The 16,924-nt window shown below is 40.8% G+C and overlaps 1 protein-coding gene across 3 annotated transcripts; it reads left to right on the forward strand.

Moving 5' to 3' along the window:
* Positions 1-2,804: 2,804 nt before the first annotated feature.
* LOC108307050 (protocadherin beta-13) lies at positions 2,805-15,005 on the forward strand. Of its 3 annotated transcripts, none has more exons than XM_017532200.2 (2): positions 2,806-5,362; positions 14,263-15,005. In XM_017532200.2, the coding sequence occupies exons 1-2, from the start codon at positions 3,060-3,062 to the stop codon at positions 14,354-14,356; spliced, it is 2,397 nt and encodes a 798-aa protein (XP_017387689.1). In that variant the 5' UTR covers positions 2,806-3,059; the 3' UTR covers positions 14,357-15,005. The 3 variants fall into 3 exon arrangements, with proteins under 3 accessions (XP_037595808.1, XP_017387689.1, XP_017387690.1); XM_017532201.2 differs by having other exon boundaries at positions 2,806-5,315; positions 14,216-15,005; XM_037739880.1 differs by lacking the exon at positions 14,263-15,005 and having other exon boundaries at positions 2,805-5,653.
* The last annotated feature ends 1,919 nt before the right edge of the window (positions 15,006-16,924 follow it).

Here is a 16,924-nt window from a genome sequence, read left to right on the forward strand (position 1 = left end):
GTGCTCCTGTTCGTGGCGGTGCGGCTGTGCAGGAGGAGCAGGGCGGCCTCGGTGGGTCGCTGCTCGGTGCCCGAGGGTCCCTTTCCAGGGCATCTTGTGGACGTGAGCGGCACGAGGACCCTGTCCCAGAGCTTCCAGTACGAGGTGTGTCTGGCGGGAGGTTCTGGGACAAATGAGTTTAAGTTTCTGAAACCAATTATTCCTAACCTCCTACCCCAGAATACAAGTGGGGAAGTCGAAAAAAATCTCCCATTTCAGAATAATTTGGGTTTCTGATAAAGGACGAATAATAAAACCCATGTGTATGAATACATTTATATTTAGGAACTTATTGTGAGGTGCCTGTAAAGGAGTGCTTTTAGATCATTTCAAATATGTACTCTTCAAGTCATGAAATAAATTTTTTGCATAGAAAAGTATCCAGATTTAGTACCAAGAACGCTACACAAAGCAGGAAATGTATATGGGTAATGTTTCATGTCTAACAATTATGTTTCATATAAAGTCTATTAAATGTTAAGTCTTGAGACATTTTAAATTGCTTTCCATTGTTTTCAATATTTACTGTGATTCTCATTTTCTGAGTTGATTAGAATGCTGTTTCGGTATACCTACCCTAGTTTCAGAAACACAGATTGTAGTATAACTTTTAATATTTTGAAACACTCATTTTATGAATTATACACTATTTTAACACTTTTAATTTCGGAAGAAACATATGTGGCATGATATTTTAGGAATGAATAAATAGATGGTCTTAGAGATTCAGTAAGTTCACTAAGGTCCACTAACTAATAAGTGACAAAACTGAGCATCCATCCTAGATCTGTCTGACTTTGGGTCAGTGACCTTCCTCTGATTCCATACTGTTTTTTGTCATTAGATATCGTCTGGCAAAGAGAAGAAATACTTTTACCATATTCATACTACTGTTCAATCTTTATTTAGAAATAATACTGTGTATATTTATCTATGGTTTTATTTTCTTATAAACCAATAATCCTGCTTTTATGAGAATCAATTTTTAGCTATTATTACTAATGCTCTGATCTCTCCAAATCTTAAGAAACAAAATTGAAAGAGCAACCTGTGCCGTTCCATTTTCTCCTGAACATATAACTTTCACTTAACAGAAAAGATTAATGGTACTGAGTGGGAATAGTACACAATTTTGATTGCATTATTAGTTAATTGTTTTCTTCACATTGTGGTATATTTCCAGAGTCACCCATACTTACATTTGTAATACATCTTCCTGATTTTAGAGTTTGTTTTTTTTAGCATTTTTCTATTAATTATACTGCACTGCTGAATCAGGAAAATTTAAGAAAAAGAATAGTTTTATATGTGTAATATACAACATAGATGATCATTAAATTTTTAGAAATTATGAGGAGTTAAGGAAAAGCATTGTCATAAAACTTTGTAACTGACTTTTATTTTTAAATAGGTAATTTTAGCATGGTTGTGTCCTGAATATATTATAAATCTGTGCTGGTAACTCTTATAAAGGTAGTATTACTGTATATCACTGGTGGGATGAAATATAAGGGAAAACACCTCACAGCAGTAAAATCTTAAATTGCTTTCATGGTCTGAGGGTAAAATTATCCAATTTCTCCAATAAATAAATGGCATTAAAAATAGAAGGAGGGGGCCTACACTAGGAACTATCTTAAGAGATCTACCAATCAAATACAATGTGTGGATCTTGTTTGGATCTTGATTCGAACAACAGCAATGACTTTGAAACACTTGGAAGAGTTTGAATAAGGATGAGTATTAAATAATATTAACTTAGTTTTTAGGTATGATAATGGCATTGTACTTAAGGGTATTTTTAGGGTCATTTAAAGTCATTATGCATTTAAATAAATGTATAATGAAGTATTTCTGGGTGAAGATGTAGTTCCTGTGGAATGTGAAAATGTTGGAGGCATAGAGTCAGGAATTGTGGCAAAACATTGATAACAGTTGAAGCTAGTTCTGAGTACTTGGAGGTTCATTATGCTCCTCTCCTTTTATGAGATTTGAAAATTTTCACATTAAAAGTTTTTTTAATTGATGCTGTTAGAAGTGGAGGTAACACAAAAGGACATCCTTCCCAGAAAAAAATTACCTCTGCTGTTACAGATTTTGTCTCTCTTTAGACGAACTCTCCAGCCTTTCCTTGTTCATTTCCCTTCATTACTTGAAATAACTTCTCTACCTGAGATAGTCATGCTCCTGTATTCTTCTACCATTTGAATTTTGAGGTGTGTTTCTAGTTATATTAATTGATTTATGCAGACACAGCTACTTCATAGCATCAAATTGCCATATATCGGGTATATAGTTTATTTTTAAGGTGAATATCTCTTTGCATCAGTTTCCTCATCTGTGAGGTGAGGAATTCACAACAGCCCTATCTGGTAGGTGCTATTATTGTTCTCACTTTACAGATGAGGAAACTAAAACAGAGCGATTAAATAATTTGTTCGAGGTTCACAGCTATTAATTATTCCTGTGGTTCATGGAAATAAAAGTACAAAGATCTAAATGTTGCCTATGTTAACTCCAATTATATTTGAAATTTTCTGCATGTATTCTTTTTGCCAAGCTCTACACTGTTACCTAAATATTTCTTTTTTGCCCCAAACTCAGTTAGCATTGTTCAAAGACTAATGTAATTTCTCCTTCTGTCAGTTGTCTGCTCAATAACGTTCGGCGATATTAAAGGTGGTGTTATAATCTTGCATAGCCCCTGGGTACAGAGTTGAGATTATTACATCTATTATGATGCCACGAAGTGTAAGATCCTGTGAGGACGCTTGGTGGCGCTGCAGGATAAGAAGGTACTAAGCAAACTGCAGCTGCAGCTCCGTTAACCCGCAAAAAACAGCAGAACCTGGAAGCCTACGGGAAGCTTGGATGCTAACGAGAGGAGGTCTGGGCCCTTTGGAAAGGACTACTCACTGGAATATTTCTGAGGCATCTGTGAAATAACCATAGCCTCAGATACTGGTGACTTTACAGTCCCACGGAACCCTGCTCCCCGGAAGCTGAACAAAGCAAGAACAATGGAGGCCAGCAGGATGTTCATTTGCAGACAAAGGCAAGTCCTTTTTTCCTTTCTCCTTTTGGGCTTATCTCTGGCGGGCGCAGCGGAACCTAGGCGCTATTCTGTGGTGGAGGAAACTGAGGGTAGCTCCTTTGTAGCCAACTTAGCAAAGGACTTGGGTCTGGAGCAGAGGGAATTCTCCAGCCGGGGGGTTAGGGTTGTTTCTAGAGGGAACAAACTACATTTGCAGCTCAACCAGGAGACCGGGGATTTGTTGCTAAATGAGAAACTGGACCGTGAGGATCTGTGCGGTCACACAGAGCCGTGTGTGCTACGTTTCGAGGTGTTGCTAGAGAGTCCCTTTGAGTTTTTTCAAGCTGAGCTACAAGTAATGGACATAAACGACCACGCTCCAGTATTTCTGGACAAAGAAATGCTGGTAAAAGTGTCAGAGAGCAGTCCTCCTGGGACTACATTTCCTTTGAAGAATGCTGAGGACTTAGATGTAGGCCAAAATAATATTGAGAGCTACGTAATCAGCCCCAACTCCTATTTTCGGGTCCTCACCCGCAAACGCAGTGATGGTAGGAAATATCCAGAGCTGGTGTTGGACAAAGCCCTGGACCGAGAGGAGGAAGCTGAGCTTCGGTTAACACTTACAGCCCTGGATGGTGGCTCTCCACCCAGATCTGGCACTGCTCAGGTCTACATCGAAGTCCTGGATGTCAACGATAATGCCCCTGAATTTGAGCAGCCTTTCTATAGGGTACAGATCTCTGAGGACAGTCCAATAGGCTTCCTGGTTGTCAAGGTCTCTGCCACGGATGTAGACACAGGAATCAACGGAGAGATTTCCTATTCACTTTTCCAAGCTTCAGACGAGATTGGCAAAACCTTTAAGATCAATCCCTTGACAGGAGAAATTGAACTTAAAAAACAACTTGATTTCGAAAAATTGCAGTCCTATGAAGTCAATGTTGAGGCAAGAGATGCTGGAACCTTTTCTGGAAAATGCACCGTTCTGATTCAAGTCATGGATGTGAACGATCACGCTCCAGAAGTTACCATGTCTGCATTTACCAGCCCAATACCTGAGAATGCGCCTGAAACTGTGGTTGCACTTTTCAGTGTCTTAGATCTTGATTCAGAAGAAAATGGGAAAATAAGTTGCTCCATTCCGGAGGATCTACCCTTCCTCCTGAAATCCGTGGGAAACTTTTACAGCCTACTAACAGAGAGACCACTGGACAGAGAAAGCAGAGATGAATACAACATCACCATCACTGTCACTGACTTGGGGACCCCTAGGCTGAAAACACAGCTCAATATTACTGTGCTGGTCTCTGATGTCAATGACAACGCCCCCACCTTCACCCAAACCTCCTACACCCTCTTCGTCCGCGAGAACAACAGCCCCGCCCTGCACATCGGCAGCGTCAGCGCCACAGACAGAGATTCTGGAGCCAACGCCCAGGTCACCTACTCGCTGCTGCCGCCCCAGGACACGCACCTGCCCCTGGCCTCCCTGGTCTCCATCAACGCGGACAACGGACACCTGTTCGCCCTCCGGTCGCTGGACTACGAGGCCCTGCAGGCGTTCGAGTTCCGCGTGGGCGCCACAGACCGCGGCTCCCCGGCGCTGAGCAGCGAGGCGCTGGTGCGCGTGCTGGTGCTGGACGCCAACGACAACTCGCCCTTCGTGCTGTACCCGCTGCAGAACGGCTCCGCGCCCTGCACCGAGCTGGTGCCCCGGGCGGCCGAGCCGGGCTACCTGGTGACCAAGGTGGTGGCGGTGGACGGCGACTCGGGCCAGAACGCCTGGCTGTCGTTCCAGCTGCTCAAGGCCACGGAGCCCGGGCTGTTCGGCGTGTGGGCGCACAATGGCGAGGTGCGCACCGCCAGGCTGCTGAGCGAGCGCGACGCGGCCAAGCACAGGCTGGTGGTGCTGGTCAAGGACAATGGCAAGCCCCCGCGCTCGGCCACCGCCACGCTGCACGTGCTCCTGGTGGACGGCTTCTCCCAGCCCTACCTGCCGCTCCCGGAGGCGGCCCCGGCCCAGGCCCAGGCCGACTCGCTCACCGTCTACCTGGTGGTGGCGTTGGCCTCGGTGTCGTCGCTCTTCCTGTTCTCGGTGCTCCTGTTCGTGGCGGTGCGGCTGTGCAGGAGGAGCAGGGCGGCCTCGGTGGGTCGCTGCTCGGTGCCCGAGGGTCCCTTTCCAGGGCATCTGGTGGACGTGAGCGGCACCGGGACCCTGTCCCAGAGCTACCAGTACGAGGTGTGTCTGTCGGGGGATTCCGGGACAAATGAGTTAAAATTTCTGAAGCCGATTATCCCCAACTTCTCTCCTCAGTGCCCTGGGAAAGAAATAGAGGGAAATCCTACCTTCCTGAATAGCATTGGGTTCAATATTCAGTGACCATAATCGACTTTTATATTCCATAGGTATTTTATTTTTTGGCATTTCTATACCAATGTTTATTTTCCCCAATTTGTGTGTATTTAAAATTGTACTGATTTACTTGCAGTTTTTCTCCTGTTCTTTCTCCCTTTGCTTTTATGTGAACATTTACTTTTATTCCTGGTTCTTAAAAGGTAGCAATTCACTCTTTAACCTAGATGGTCTTAATTTGTAATTAATTTGCCTCCCTAAAGTACAATACCAAATCACATTTTTCCATGTTCCTGTCTTCAGTTGAACTTCACACACAAGTATGCTTACAGTAAAATAAAATAGACCAATTTAGAAGTCCTTCAAATTTTCCAGCATTTTTTCGTTTGATTTTTCTTGTTTTTGCAGTTTTAAAATAATGATTGCTATTAAGATACATCATTTGTGTTTTTCAATCCAGTATGTTTTTAATTAACCTTAAATATGTTATTACTCTCAAAAGTAAACCAGAAAACCTATATCTTATGATACAACTCTTATTATCACGTGATTTGAAAGGGTCAGAAGACCAGTTTCTTAGTATCCTTTCGTCATTCATGCTGGAGAGGATTGTGCAAGCACATTAAGATTGTGGCCATTCACAGAATCTGGGAGTATGAAGTTATAATTGTTTAATTAATGTCACAAGGCTCTAATGCAATCTAGTGGAGTGCAGATGCCTGTACCCAAATAATAATTTGTATAGCACAAAGTGGACTTGTGTGTTAATGTATAAAAAATTTTTGCCCTTACTATCATAAAATTTAATGTATATATACCAGAAACTATTTTTCAAACTTTTTTTACTACAACCAATATTAAGATAATATTTTACATATTTGGCAACACACAAGCTTAATAGAAAGAAATGTTTGTCAACAATGCTTAGTCTTTTGTGACATAATTTGAAGTTACCTATATTATTTCATTCTATTCAATTTTCAAATGTGGTCATGATCCACTAAATTTATTTCATGGTATACTAATGGGTAGTAGCCCAAAGTTTGAAAACCACTTTTCTGGGGCATGTAAAAGTATACCAGATGTTGAACACCGAAAGTATCAAAAAATAGCCCTTTAGGTTCTAATTAAAAATTTTTTTCAAACCATTGTAGAGGAGTAGCTTTGTCTCATATTAAACCACCTTGCCTTTGAGGATCTGACATTACTATGTAAGAAAAAGGCTTCATAGTAGTAGGAGGAGGTTTTCCATGAATGTTATCAAAAAGTATAAAGCCTGTATGTTGTGGGAGAAAATGTAGGATAACAAAATGAGTAAGAGTATAAAGGCAAAGGAATTGTGTATGTGAGAGAGAGAGCAAGCATGGGAAAGAGGAAATTCATGGGGATGAGTAAAATGACTACTTTCAATGCTACAAAATAGACTCAATTGCTTCTCTCTCTCTCTCTCTTTTTTTTTTTTTTTTTTCACCCAGGCTGGAGTGCAGTGTTGCAATCTCCACTCACCGCAACCTCCGCCTCCAGGGCTCAAGTGATCCTGCCACCTCAGCCTCACAAGTAGCCAGGAATACAGGCCCAGGCTACCACATCCACTAATTTTTGTATTTTTAGTGGAGATAGGGTTTCACCATATTGTCCAGACTGCTCTTGAACTCAAGCAATCCACCTGCCTCAGCCTCCCAAAGTGCTGTGACCACAGGTGTGAGTACCTGGCCTCAACTGCTTCTTGAAGATATTTTAAAACTTTATCCTAACATTGTAGAGGGACTGGGTATTAGTCAGTTGATAATACCAAGAAGTGTAATCTCCCTTTCTAGCATATCTAAGACAACCTAATGTTTACACTTCTTACTAAGATTTCACTACCAGTTCTGTTGAACTATGTCAACTGAGTAATTATTCTTTTCTCTTTTCTTTCTTTGTTTATTTTTTAGAGACAGGGTCTCACTCGGTCACCTAGGCTGGAGTGCAGTGGTGCAATTATGGCTCACTGCAGCCTAATTCTATTGGTGGAGGAGGAAAGAGAAGTTCAAATGCTCAGATAGAAAATCTAGCACGGGCAGCAGTGGAGAAAAGGGCCAAGTACTTGTCATATTACTTCCAGTTTTTCTAGATATATGAGCCTCAGGACTCCTCTCTTTATAAAAAGAACTATGAGTTTCCTGGCTCTTATGAGGAGTGACCAGGAGCTCAAAAACATATAACCAACCAATGCTCCTAGAATATATTGCTAAAAACAAATTTTGCTCTTATGCTTCAAAGACCTCATTTATAGTTATACTTAAAACAGTACATAGGAATCAAGCTGTATCAGCCAATTTTACATGAAAGAACTATTGGTTGTAAGTGACTTAGAACATAATTTTATATCCAGTGGGGGTTAAGGGACACAGAAAATAGAGACACAAGAGATGGCCCAGCCTTACAGAATGGATTCTCTCGAAAACCCTTACAATAAAAACCAAATAACAGATTTTTTTTTAATTAGGCAAGAGTATGGGGAAAAAAAAGGACATAAGGGCATTTTATCTTACAAAAACATTTTTCTCTTTATCTTTCTATTTCAAGTTCTGCCACCAGATACTTGAAAATAACTGAAATAAGTTATTTAATAAGTTATGTTAAATAACTTGAAATAGAAAGATAAAGAACTTAATCAGTGAATCCACTGATTAACAACATGACCTCTCAGTCTCTAGGTCTTTACCTCTACCCCTGTTGTTCAGTCATTAACGCCCTGGCTAGATATTGTACTTTTTCCCCACCTAGAAACCATTCTATGATATAATAATTTCAAATATCTTCTTCTGAGAGTGCAATTGTCTGTGCCTATAACCTTCTCATTCTGCTGTTCCTATCACCTCTTGTCTTTGAGCTTATCAGGAGCTCCATTCCATGATGCTGCTACTACCTATCAAACCCTCCTGTTCTAAGTTCCTTCCTATCCAGCGGATTTCCTGGTTTACCACTCCCAATCACTCTCATGCCCATATTCTAAATTTCCTTGTTCAGTTTTCCTTCACTAAAACCACTTGATGAAACTCCAGCCCACATGAATATAGTCCTCCTCCTCTCTTACACCAGGGCTGCTGCAGTCTGTAAGACCAAATTAACAAAATCAGCAAGACCACTGCCACTATAATCATATATATCCCAACCTAATAGGGCTTCTGAGACCAAGAACTCCTTTTATAATTTTTCTAATGAGCTCTCTTTTCCATTCACCAAAACATCTATTTTAAACCTACCTATCTTACTTTAAACTTCTTACCCTACCATTTACATACCCCCTTTTAGCAGATGAACTTGCCTAATACCTTATTGAGAAAATAAAATCCATCAGCTAGAAATTCATTTTCCTGTCCCCTACTCCACAGCTTTAACAGCATCTGTCTCTATACTTTTCACCTGCTGTAGTCTCTCCCACCAGTCTAAGTCCAATCCCTTCATACATTGCCTGGATCCCATCTTTAACACCCTTTTTAGGGGAATTGCATTCTCTCCTCTGTTTCGTAATTTTCTCCTTCCCTATTGAACATTACACATAGGCATTTTAAATATATTCAAGTTTCTCTAGTTTTAAAAAATAACCTCTGAGTCTGAATTCTTCTCCAGATACCAATGTATTTCTTATTCCGTTAACAGCCTATTCATTCTTTACAAATTTCTTGAGAGCCTGGCAGCAGTGAGCCATAATTGCACCACTGCACTCCGGCCTGGACAACAGACCTAGACCCTGCCTCAAAAAAAAAAAAAATTGTTGAAAGGGCTATCTCATTTTTGCTTCCTCATTCCTCTCACTTGGCAGTGAAGTAAAATCTAATTTTCTTCATAACCATTCTATTGAAACTGCTATTGCAAAGGTTATCAAAGATTTCTGTGCAAGTTCAGTAAGATTATACTGTGGAAACAATGTGATGCAATGACACAGTGACTTGTAAACGTCTCTGTTTTTCACATGACAGTAGCAATGTAAAAATTATTAGGTATATAGGGCAGCTTCGATCTTACAGTCCTTCTGCAACCAAATTTTCTTTCAAGTAATTGCTTCAAAATTCCCTATGGCGATACTATAATCTGCATGGGTACAGCTGGGTCACTGCTATATTTGGGTTCTAGCTCGCTTAGAAGAAAGAAGCATATCCAGATGATTTCTATTCCAGACCTGGAAGGGGCAGACAGGAATTCTGCTCACAATCCATCTGTAAGAACTTAATTGACTTGGCCACACCAAACTACAAGGGAGGCTGGGATTGGCAATCTATCTTCATGACCATGTACCTGGGTATAGTTCTATTCCTATAGAAGCAAGGGAAAACAGATTTTGTCAGATATCTATCTGAGTCCTCCACAATGACCATATTTTTAAGTCAAATAGATAATTGTCATACTTATTTTTCTTGACTTTTCTGAAGCATTTTCAGCTGTTGACCTTCCTTATCTTCTTAAAATGCTATTTGCTTTTGATTTCATGATTTTGAACTCTGAGCCTTCCTTATCTTTTCAAATATACTTCTTGCGCTGTCTCCTCTAAATGAAGATGTTTCTCATATTTCTGTGCCAAGCCTCTTCTATACTTATTTGACATACTTTTTCTTGGTTATCCTAGAGCTTTCATGGTTTCAATCACCACATATATACTGATTAATCCCAAAGTTCGTATCTCCAGCTGAGATTTATTTCCTATGCTTCAGTTATATGCAAACACACACACACACACACACACACACACACACACACACACACACATTCTACAGGCACTTATCTTAATATCAGCATGTTCAAACAGAACACTTCATCTTTTCCACCTCAATCATGTTTTTTCAGCATTCCCTACCTTGTGAATGGCACTCCTAGCCATCCAGTTGCTCAGTCCAGAGGTGGAATATCATCTCTGAATCTTTCCCCTTTTCCTCCCCATGCAACCTATGAACCAACAGTTGAAAATATTTCATCTCCCACTACCTTTCTACTCATCCCTCTTCTCTCCATCCATACTGGCATTACCCCCAGCCAGACTATCATCATCTCTTATCAGATCTCCTTTATTCCCCAGTCATTCCCCCTGAAATTAATTCTCCATACTGCAGCCAAACTGATTTTTTTAAATGCAGATGTGATCATGTTAATAAGACGTTAAAACCCTTCTTTGTTTTTGAATTACCTTTAGAATAAATGCAAGAATGTATGATATGACCTGTATAATGATTCATATTCTCACCCTGCTTTTTAACCCTAATTTCATTCTTAGACTCTCCCCTTCCATGGATTTTAAAGTTCAAGGCATACTTCACTTCTCTGTGTTCCTCAAAATGTCCATCTAAATATTCCTCCTTCTCCTGGCTAGTTCCTTCAGATGACATTGTATTGTTCATTACCTCAGGAAAGCTTTCACTGATGTCCCAAGTCTGACTCAGATCTTAATTATTTTATTTTTTGACAGACACTTAACCAGCACTTACAAGCCACTTTATAAACATTAACTCATTAGATGCCTACAATAATAATCATAAGAGGCAAATATTATTACCCCATTTTACAGGTGAGGAAACAAAGATATTTGTAACTTGTCCAAGTTTATAGATAGTGAGTGACAGAAGTAGGATTCTAATATTGACAATTTGGTTCCAGATCCCATATTCCTAACCACTAAGGTATGCAACCTCCTAGCTACAAAATGTCCTTTCTAGGTATTTCTATATTATTTTTATATATGCATACATTATGACATACTTCAGTTATTTGTCTGCCAAATTTTCTAGCTTGTGAGCTCTGTAATAGCAAGAATTATCTCTAACTTATTTGAGCCGTGTCTTTCTTTATATTTTTAAAATATAAAAGTGAAAAAAGTAATGACATTACTAACTACAATTGACTTAACAAGTATTTACAAGAGTGAAGGAGAGAATATATTTGTAATTACTCAAGAAATGACTTAAATACAAATTTATTTCTTCAGGCTATTTAACAGATCCTTTTGTGTCAAGCATTCAAAACAGTGATAATGCAGTGTATGGACCTTTTCTGGATTCAAATTAAAACGAATAGCAAAAAAAATTTTTGAGAGAACTGGGAAAGCCAAATGCAGTATAAGTTACATCGAGGAATTATTGCTAAAGTTGTGAACACTGTATTACAATTATTTTTAGAGGGTCTTATCTATTAGAAATACTTAGTGAAGTATTTAAAGGTAAAAAAAAATATGATGTCTGGGATTCATTTTGAATACCCTGGATGTATTTATGAATTGCTTTTTCAAAGAGGAAAACTTTTTAATGAAAAAAACATAAAGACGCATGGTGGCGCTACAGGATAAGATGAGAACAGTACGAAGGCTGGCACGGTGACCTTCACTATTCAGGAGAACAGAAAACATCCAACCCACTGAAAAGACAGGCATTAAAGGAGATTCGCCTACAGGGCTGCTGGAGGATACACTCTCCAGGGGTTTCCTACTAAAAAACCAGAGCTTCAGCTTCCAAAATTGGGGCTGAGCTTGAATTTTTCACAAGAGGTTGCCTGAAGGAACCATGAAGATCAGAGGGGCGCTCGCTCTGCAAAAAAGGCAAGTTCTGATATTCTTTGCTTTGCTAGGATTGTCTCAGGCAGGTGCTGAATCTGCACACTACTCTGTTGCAGAGGAAACAGAAATTGGCTCTTTTGTGGCTAATCTAGCGAGGGACCTAGGGCTGGAGGTGGAGGAGCTGTCTTCACGGGAAGCCCGGGTAGTGTCTGATGATAATAAAAAGTATTTGCACCTTGATTTGCTGACTGGGGACTTGCTCCTAAGTGAGAAACTAGACCGAGAAGAGCTGTGTGGCTCCACCGAGCCCTGTGTGCTACATTTTCAGGTGGTTTTGGAAAACCCTTTGCAGTTTTTTCAGGTTGAGCTGCATGTCAAAGACATAAATGATCACTCCCCTACATTTCTAGACAATGAAATACTTATTAAAATATCAGAAAGTACCACCATTGGAACTACATTCCTATTGGAGAGTGCTCAAGATTTGGATGTCGGAAGCAACAGTCTCCAAAACTACACGATTAGCCCCAATTCTCACTTCTATATTAAAATTCCAGACAGTGGTGACAGAAAGATATACCCAGAGCTGGTCTTAGATAGAGCTTTAGATTATGAGGAGGAAGCTGAACTCAGATTAACACTCACAGCACTGGATGGTGGATCCCCACCCAGGTCTGGGACAACTTTGGTTCTCATTAACGTCTTGGACATCAATGATAATGCCCCTGAGTTTCCTCAGAGTCTCTATGAGGTGCAGGTCCCTGAGGATAGACCCATTGGCTCCTGGATTGTTACCATCTCAGCTAAGGATTTGGATGCAGGAAACTATGGGAAAATATCTCACACATTTTTCCATGCATCAGAAGATATTCGTAAAACATTTGAAATCAATCCAATTTCTGGAGAAGTTAATTTGAGATCACCCCTGGATTTTGAAGCAATACAGTCCTACACCATAAATATTCAGGCAACAGATGGTGGCGGTCTTTCAGAAAAATGCACCCTTCTAGTTAAAGTTATGGATATAAACGACAACCCACCAGAAGTGACCATGTCGTCAATTACAAAAAGAATTCCAGAGAATGCCTCAGAGACCCTAGTAGCTCTTTTCAGTGTCCTAGACCAAGACTCTGAGGACAATGGGAGAATGATTTGCTCTATTCAAGATAATCTCCCTTTTATCCTGAAACCGACCTTCAAGAACTTTTTCACGATTGTTTCTGAAAAAGCACTGGACAGAGAGAGCCAAGCCGAGTACAACATCACCGTCACCGTCACTGACTTGGGGACTCCTAGGCTGAAAACCGAGTACAACATAACCGTGCTGGTCTCCGACGTCAACGACAACGCCCCCGCCTTCACCCAGACCTCCTACACCCTGTTCGTCCGCGAGAACAACAGCCCCGCACTGCACATCGGCAGCGTCAGCGCCACAGACAGAGACTCAGGAACCAACGCCCAGGTCACCTACTCGCTGCTGCCGCCCCAGGACACGCACCTGCCCCTGGCCTCCCTGGTCTCCATCAACGCGGACAACGGACACCTGTTCGCCCTCCGGTCGCTGGACTACGAGGCCCTGCAGGCGTTCGAGTTCCGCGTGGGCGCCACAGACCGCGGCTCCCCGGCGCTGAGCAGCGAGGCGCTGGTGCGCGTGCTGGTGCTGGACGCCAACGACAACTCGCCCTTCGTGCTGTACCCGCTGCAGAACGGCTCCGCGCCCTGCACCGAGCTGGTGCCCCGGGCGGCCGAGCCGGGCTACCTGGTGACCAAGGTGGTGGCGGTGGACGGCGACTCGGGCCAGAACGCCTGGCTGTCGTTCCAGCTGCTCAAGGCCACGGAGCCCGGGCTGTTCGGCGTGTGGGCGCACAATGGCGAGGTGCGCACCGCCAGGATGCTGAGCGAGCGCGACGCGGCCAAGCACAGGCTGGTGGTGCTGGTCAAGGACAATGGCGAGCCCCCGCGCTCGGCCACCGCCACGCTGCACGTGCTCCTGGTGGACGGCTTCTCCCAGCCCTACCTGCCGCTCCCGGAGGCGGCCCCGGCCCAGGCCCAGGCCGACTCGCTCACCGTCTACCTGGTGGTGGCGTTGGCCTCAGTGTCGTCGCTCTTCCTGTTCTCGGTGCTCCTGTTCGTGGCGGTGCGGCTGTGCAGGAGGAGCAGGGCGGCCTCGGTGGGTCGCTGCTCGGTGCCCGAGGGCCCCTTTCCAGGGCATCTGGTGGACGTGAGCGGCACCGGGACCCTGTCTCAGAGCTACCAGTACGAGGTGTGTCTGTCGGGAGGTTCTGGGACAAATGAGTTCAAGTTCCTGAGGCCGATTATCCCCAATTTTCAAGTTCATGACACTGGTAAGAATATGGGGGAAATCGAGAACTATCGGAATAGCTTTGGATTTAACATTCAATAAAACCATTTATTTTATATTTCTAATTTTTAGTTATTGTTGACAAACTAATGGTACTTTTGCATAACCGTTTATGGATTCTAGGTCGTACCGTAGTTGCATGCATAGCTCTTGTTTTTCTCACAGTTGCTCTAAAAATGTTTATTAATGACTAATATGACATGGAAATGTAATCTGGCTTTTTATTTATTTGGTCAAAATGTTATATTAACGGAGTTACTGCTATTTTTGCTCTGTTAATGGTATTGTTGTTATGCAAGATAATATTCTCAATTATTTGGATATGCAAACTAAAGTATTAAGCGCTAATGTCATTACATATGTAATTTAAATCTAGACACCATCACAATATAAAGTAAAAATAAAAAGTGTTGCTGTATCTGGGTCGAAAATATACTGCATTAATCACACTGTTCTCTCTGAAAATGTTCACCATAAAGGGTAAAAAAGATGCTATCCCTTCATTTTCAGTTCTGGAGAACCTTGTTAGTTTTTCAAAAATTTATTTTATGATGAAACTAAAGTGGTCACACTGGAAATTATTAACTTCTTAAATATTTTTTTTCTGTAATTAGTTTTTTTGATAATGCTGTTGCGGAGTAAGAGTCTTATAATGCTCTTGGCCTTGCTGTTGCTCTTTGGTTTTCTTAGTTTAATTTTATTTATTTAGGTTTTTTGAGACAGGGTCTCATTCCATTGTCCTAGCTGGAATGCAGTGGCATCATCATGGCTCACTGCACCCTTGACTTCCTGGGTTCAGGTGATTCTCCCGCTTCAACCTCCTGAGTAGCTGGGACCACAGCACGCACAGGCCACCTGCTTTTTTTTTTTTTTTTTTTGTACAGATAGAATCTTGCCATGCTTCCCAGTCTGGTCTGGAACTCGTTGTCTCAAGAGGTCTTCCCACCTCGGCTAGCTTTTTGTTTTCGTTTTTTGAGAGACAAGGTCTCACTTTGTTGCCCAGGCTAGACTGTAGTGGCAGGATCTTGGCTCACTGCAGCCTCAACATCCTGGGCTCAAGACATCCTCCTGCCTCAGCCTATGAAGTAGTTCAGACTACAGGCACCTACCACCATGCCCAGCTAAATTTTTGTTTATTTTGTGTAGAGATAGAGTTTTGCCATGTAGCCCAGGCTAGTCTCAATCCCCTGAACTCAAGTGATCCACCTGCTTTGGCTTCCCAAAGTGCTAGGATTACAGGCATGAGCCACTGCACCCTGCCTAGTTTTCTTAAAACACACCCTCTTTACTAGCTTTAATTTTGTATTGTTTATTGCTAAAACAGAAAATAGTTTAGGGTCTTATCCTGGGTAAAATAACTTTCTATCAGACAAGTACAAAAGAAGAGCTCCATAAGAAATTGAAATGAAGATTTAAACTGTTAAAAAAAATGATTTAGGTTCACTTTCCCATTAATTATTGAGTAAAGATAAAACATCATTAATACTTTGTGGCCTCTCTCGGATGCCTACAAAGAAGGAATGGGTAGGCATTTATGGTTTATAGATGCCTCATCATGTTACAAATTATATCTCAGATCTAAAAGAAAGTTCAATAGAAGATTATAGATAGACATTTTGATAACTAGTATGTAGTGTGGATATAATGGAATTTCACTTGCCATTGTGAAATAGGTGAAACAAATTCCAATTTCCTTAGAAATTTTTTCCTCTATTTCATGCAATTTTCACTGATTTTACTTTTCATTGTAACAAGTAATTGTTAGTTATGTGGATTTCTCAAAATTAAAGGATAGCACAGACAAACTAACAGATGACAGTGAGAAGCCACCTGCAGTATTTTAACCAACAAGATTAATATTTACATTATTCAAATAACTCTTGCAAATCAACAACACCAACAAAGCCAGGAGAGACAATAGGATTTTTTTAAGACAAAGAAAAAGGAATTTAAGAAAAGGGAAAAAAGAAAGTCTGAAAATAACTTGAAATGATGTTTAGTTGGTGAAACATACACTAAAATTAGTGAAGATGAGAGATTTGGGTAATATCAAGTGGGATAATAGGAAATCACATGTGCAGCCTATTTAGAGAGCTTTCTGATGGTATTTAGCAAAACTTAATATATATTTACTCTATAATTCAGCAATTCTATTGTGGGATATAAGCCAGAAAACTGTTATAAAGCTTTACAAAATGATGTATATAAGAATATTCATCTTCAACTACATATCCATTCGTAAAGTAATTGATAAAATGTGTAACATGTTAGTGAAGGATTACTATGCAGTGATTAAAAGAAGTTAGCATGCAATAACATGGATAAATCTCAAATATTTTAAAAGAAAAAAGAGATGGAGATTTATAGTACAGTGATATACATGTGTCTATACACACATATAATACACAATATCTTATATTTATAGAAATATGCAAATATATAAGTATACATTCTGAAGGAAGAGAAGAGAGAATATAGAAAAGAAGATATTTGTGTATATATAGGGGAACAAGGGGTACAGAAAGAAGTGAGAGTGAATACCAATGCCAATGATAGTTGACTCTTCCAAGAGATTGTTTAAATTCATTATGTCATTATAGAATTGATCTA

Source organism: Cebus imitator, unplaced genomic scaffold (assembly GCF_001604975.1).
Source record: "Cebus imitator isolate Cc_AM_T3 unplaced genomic scaffold, Cebus_imitator-1.0 Scaffold76, whole genome shotgun sequence".
Taxonomy (NCBI): domain Eukaryota; kingdom Metazoa; phylum Chordata; class Mammalia; order Primates; family Cebidae; genus Cebus; species Cebus imitator.

Bases quoted from the DNA above. Each gene is read 5' to 3' on its own strand.
- LOC108307050 (XM_037739880.1), top strand. From the start codon at position 3,060: ATGGAGGCCAGCAGGATGTTCATTTGCAGACAAAGGCAAGTCCTTTTT.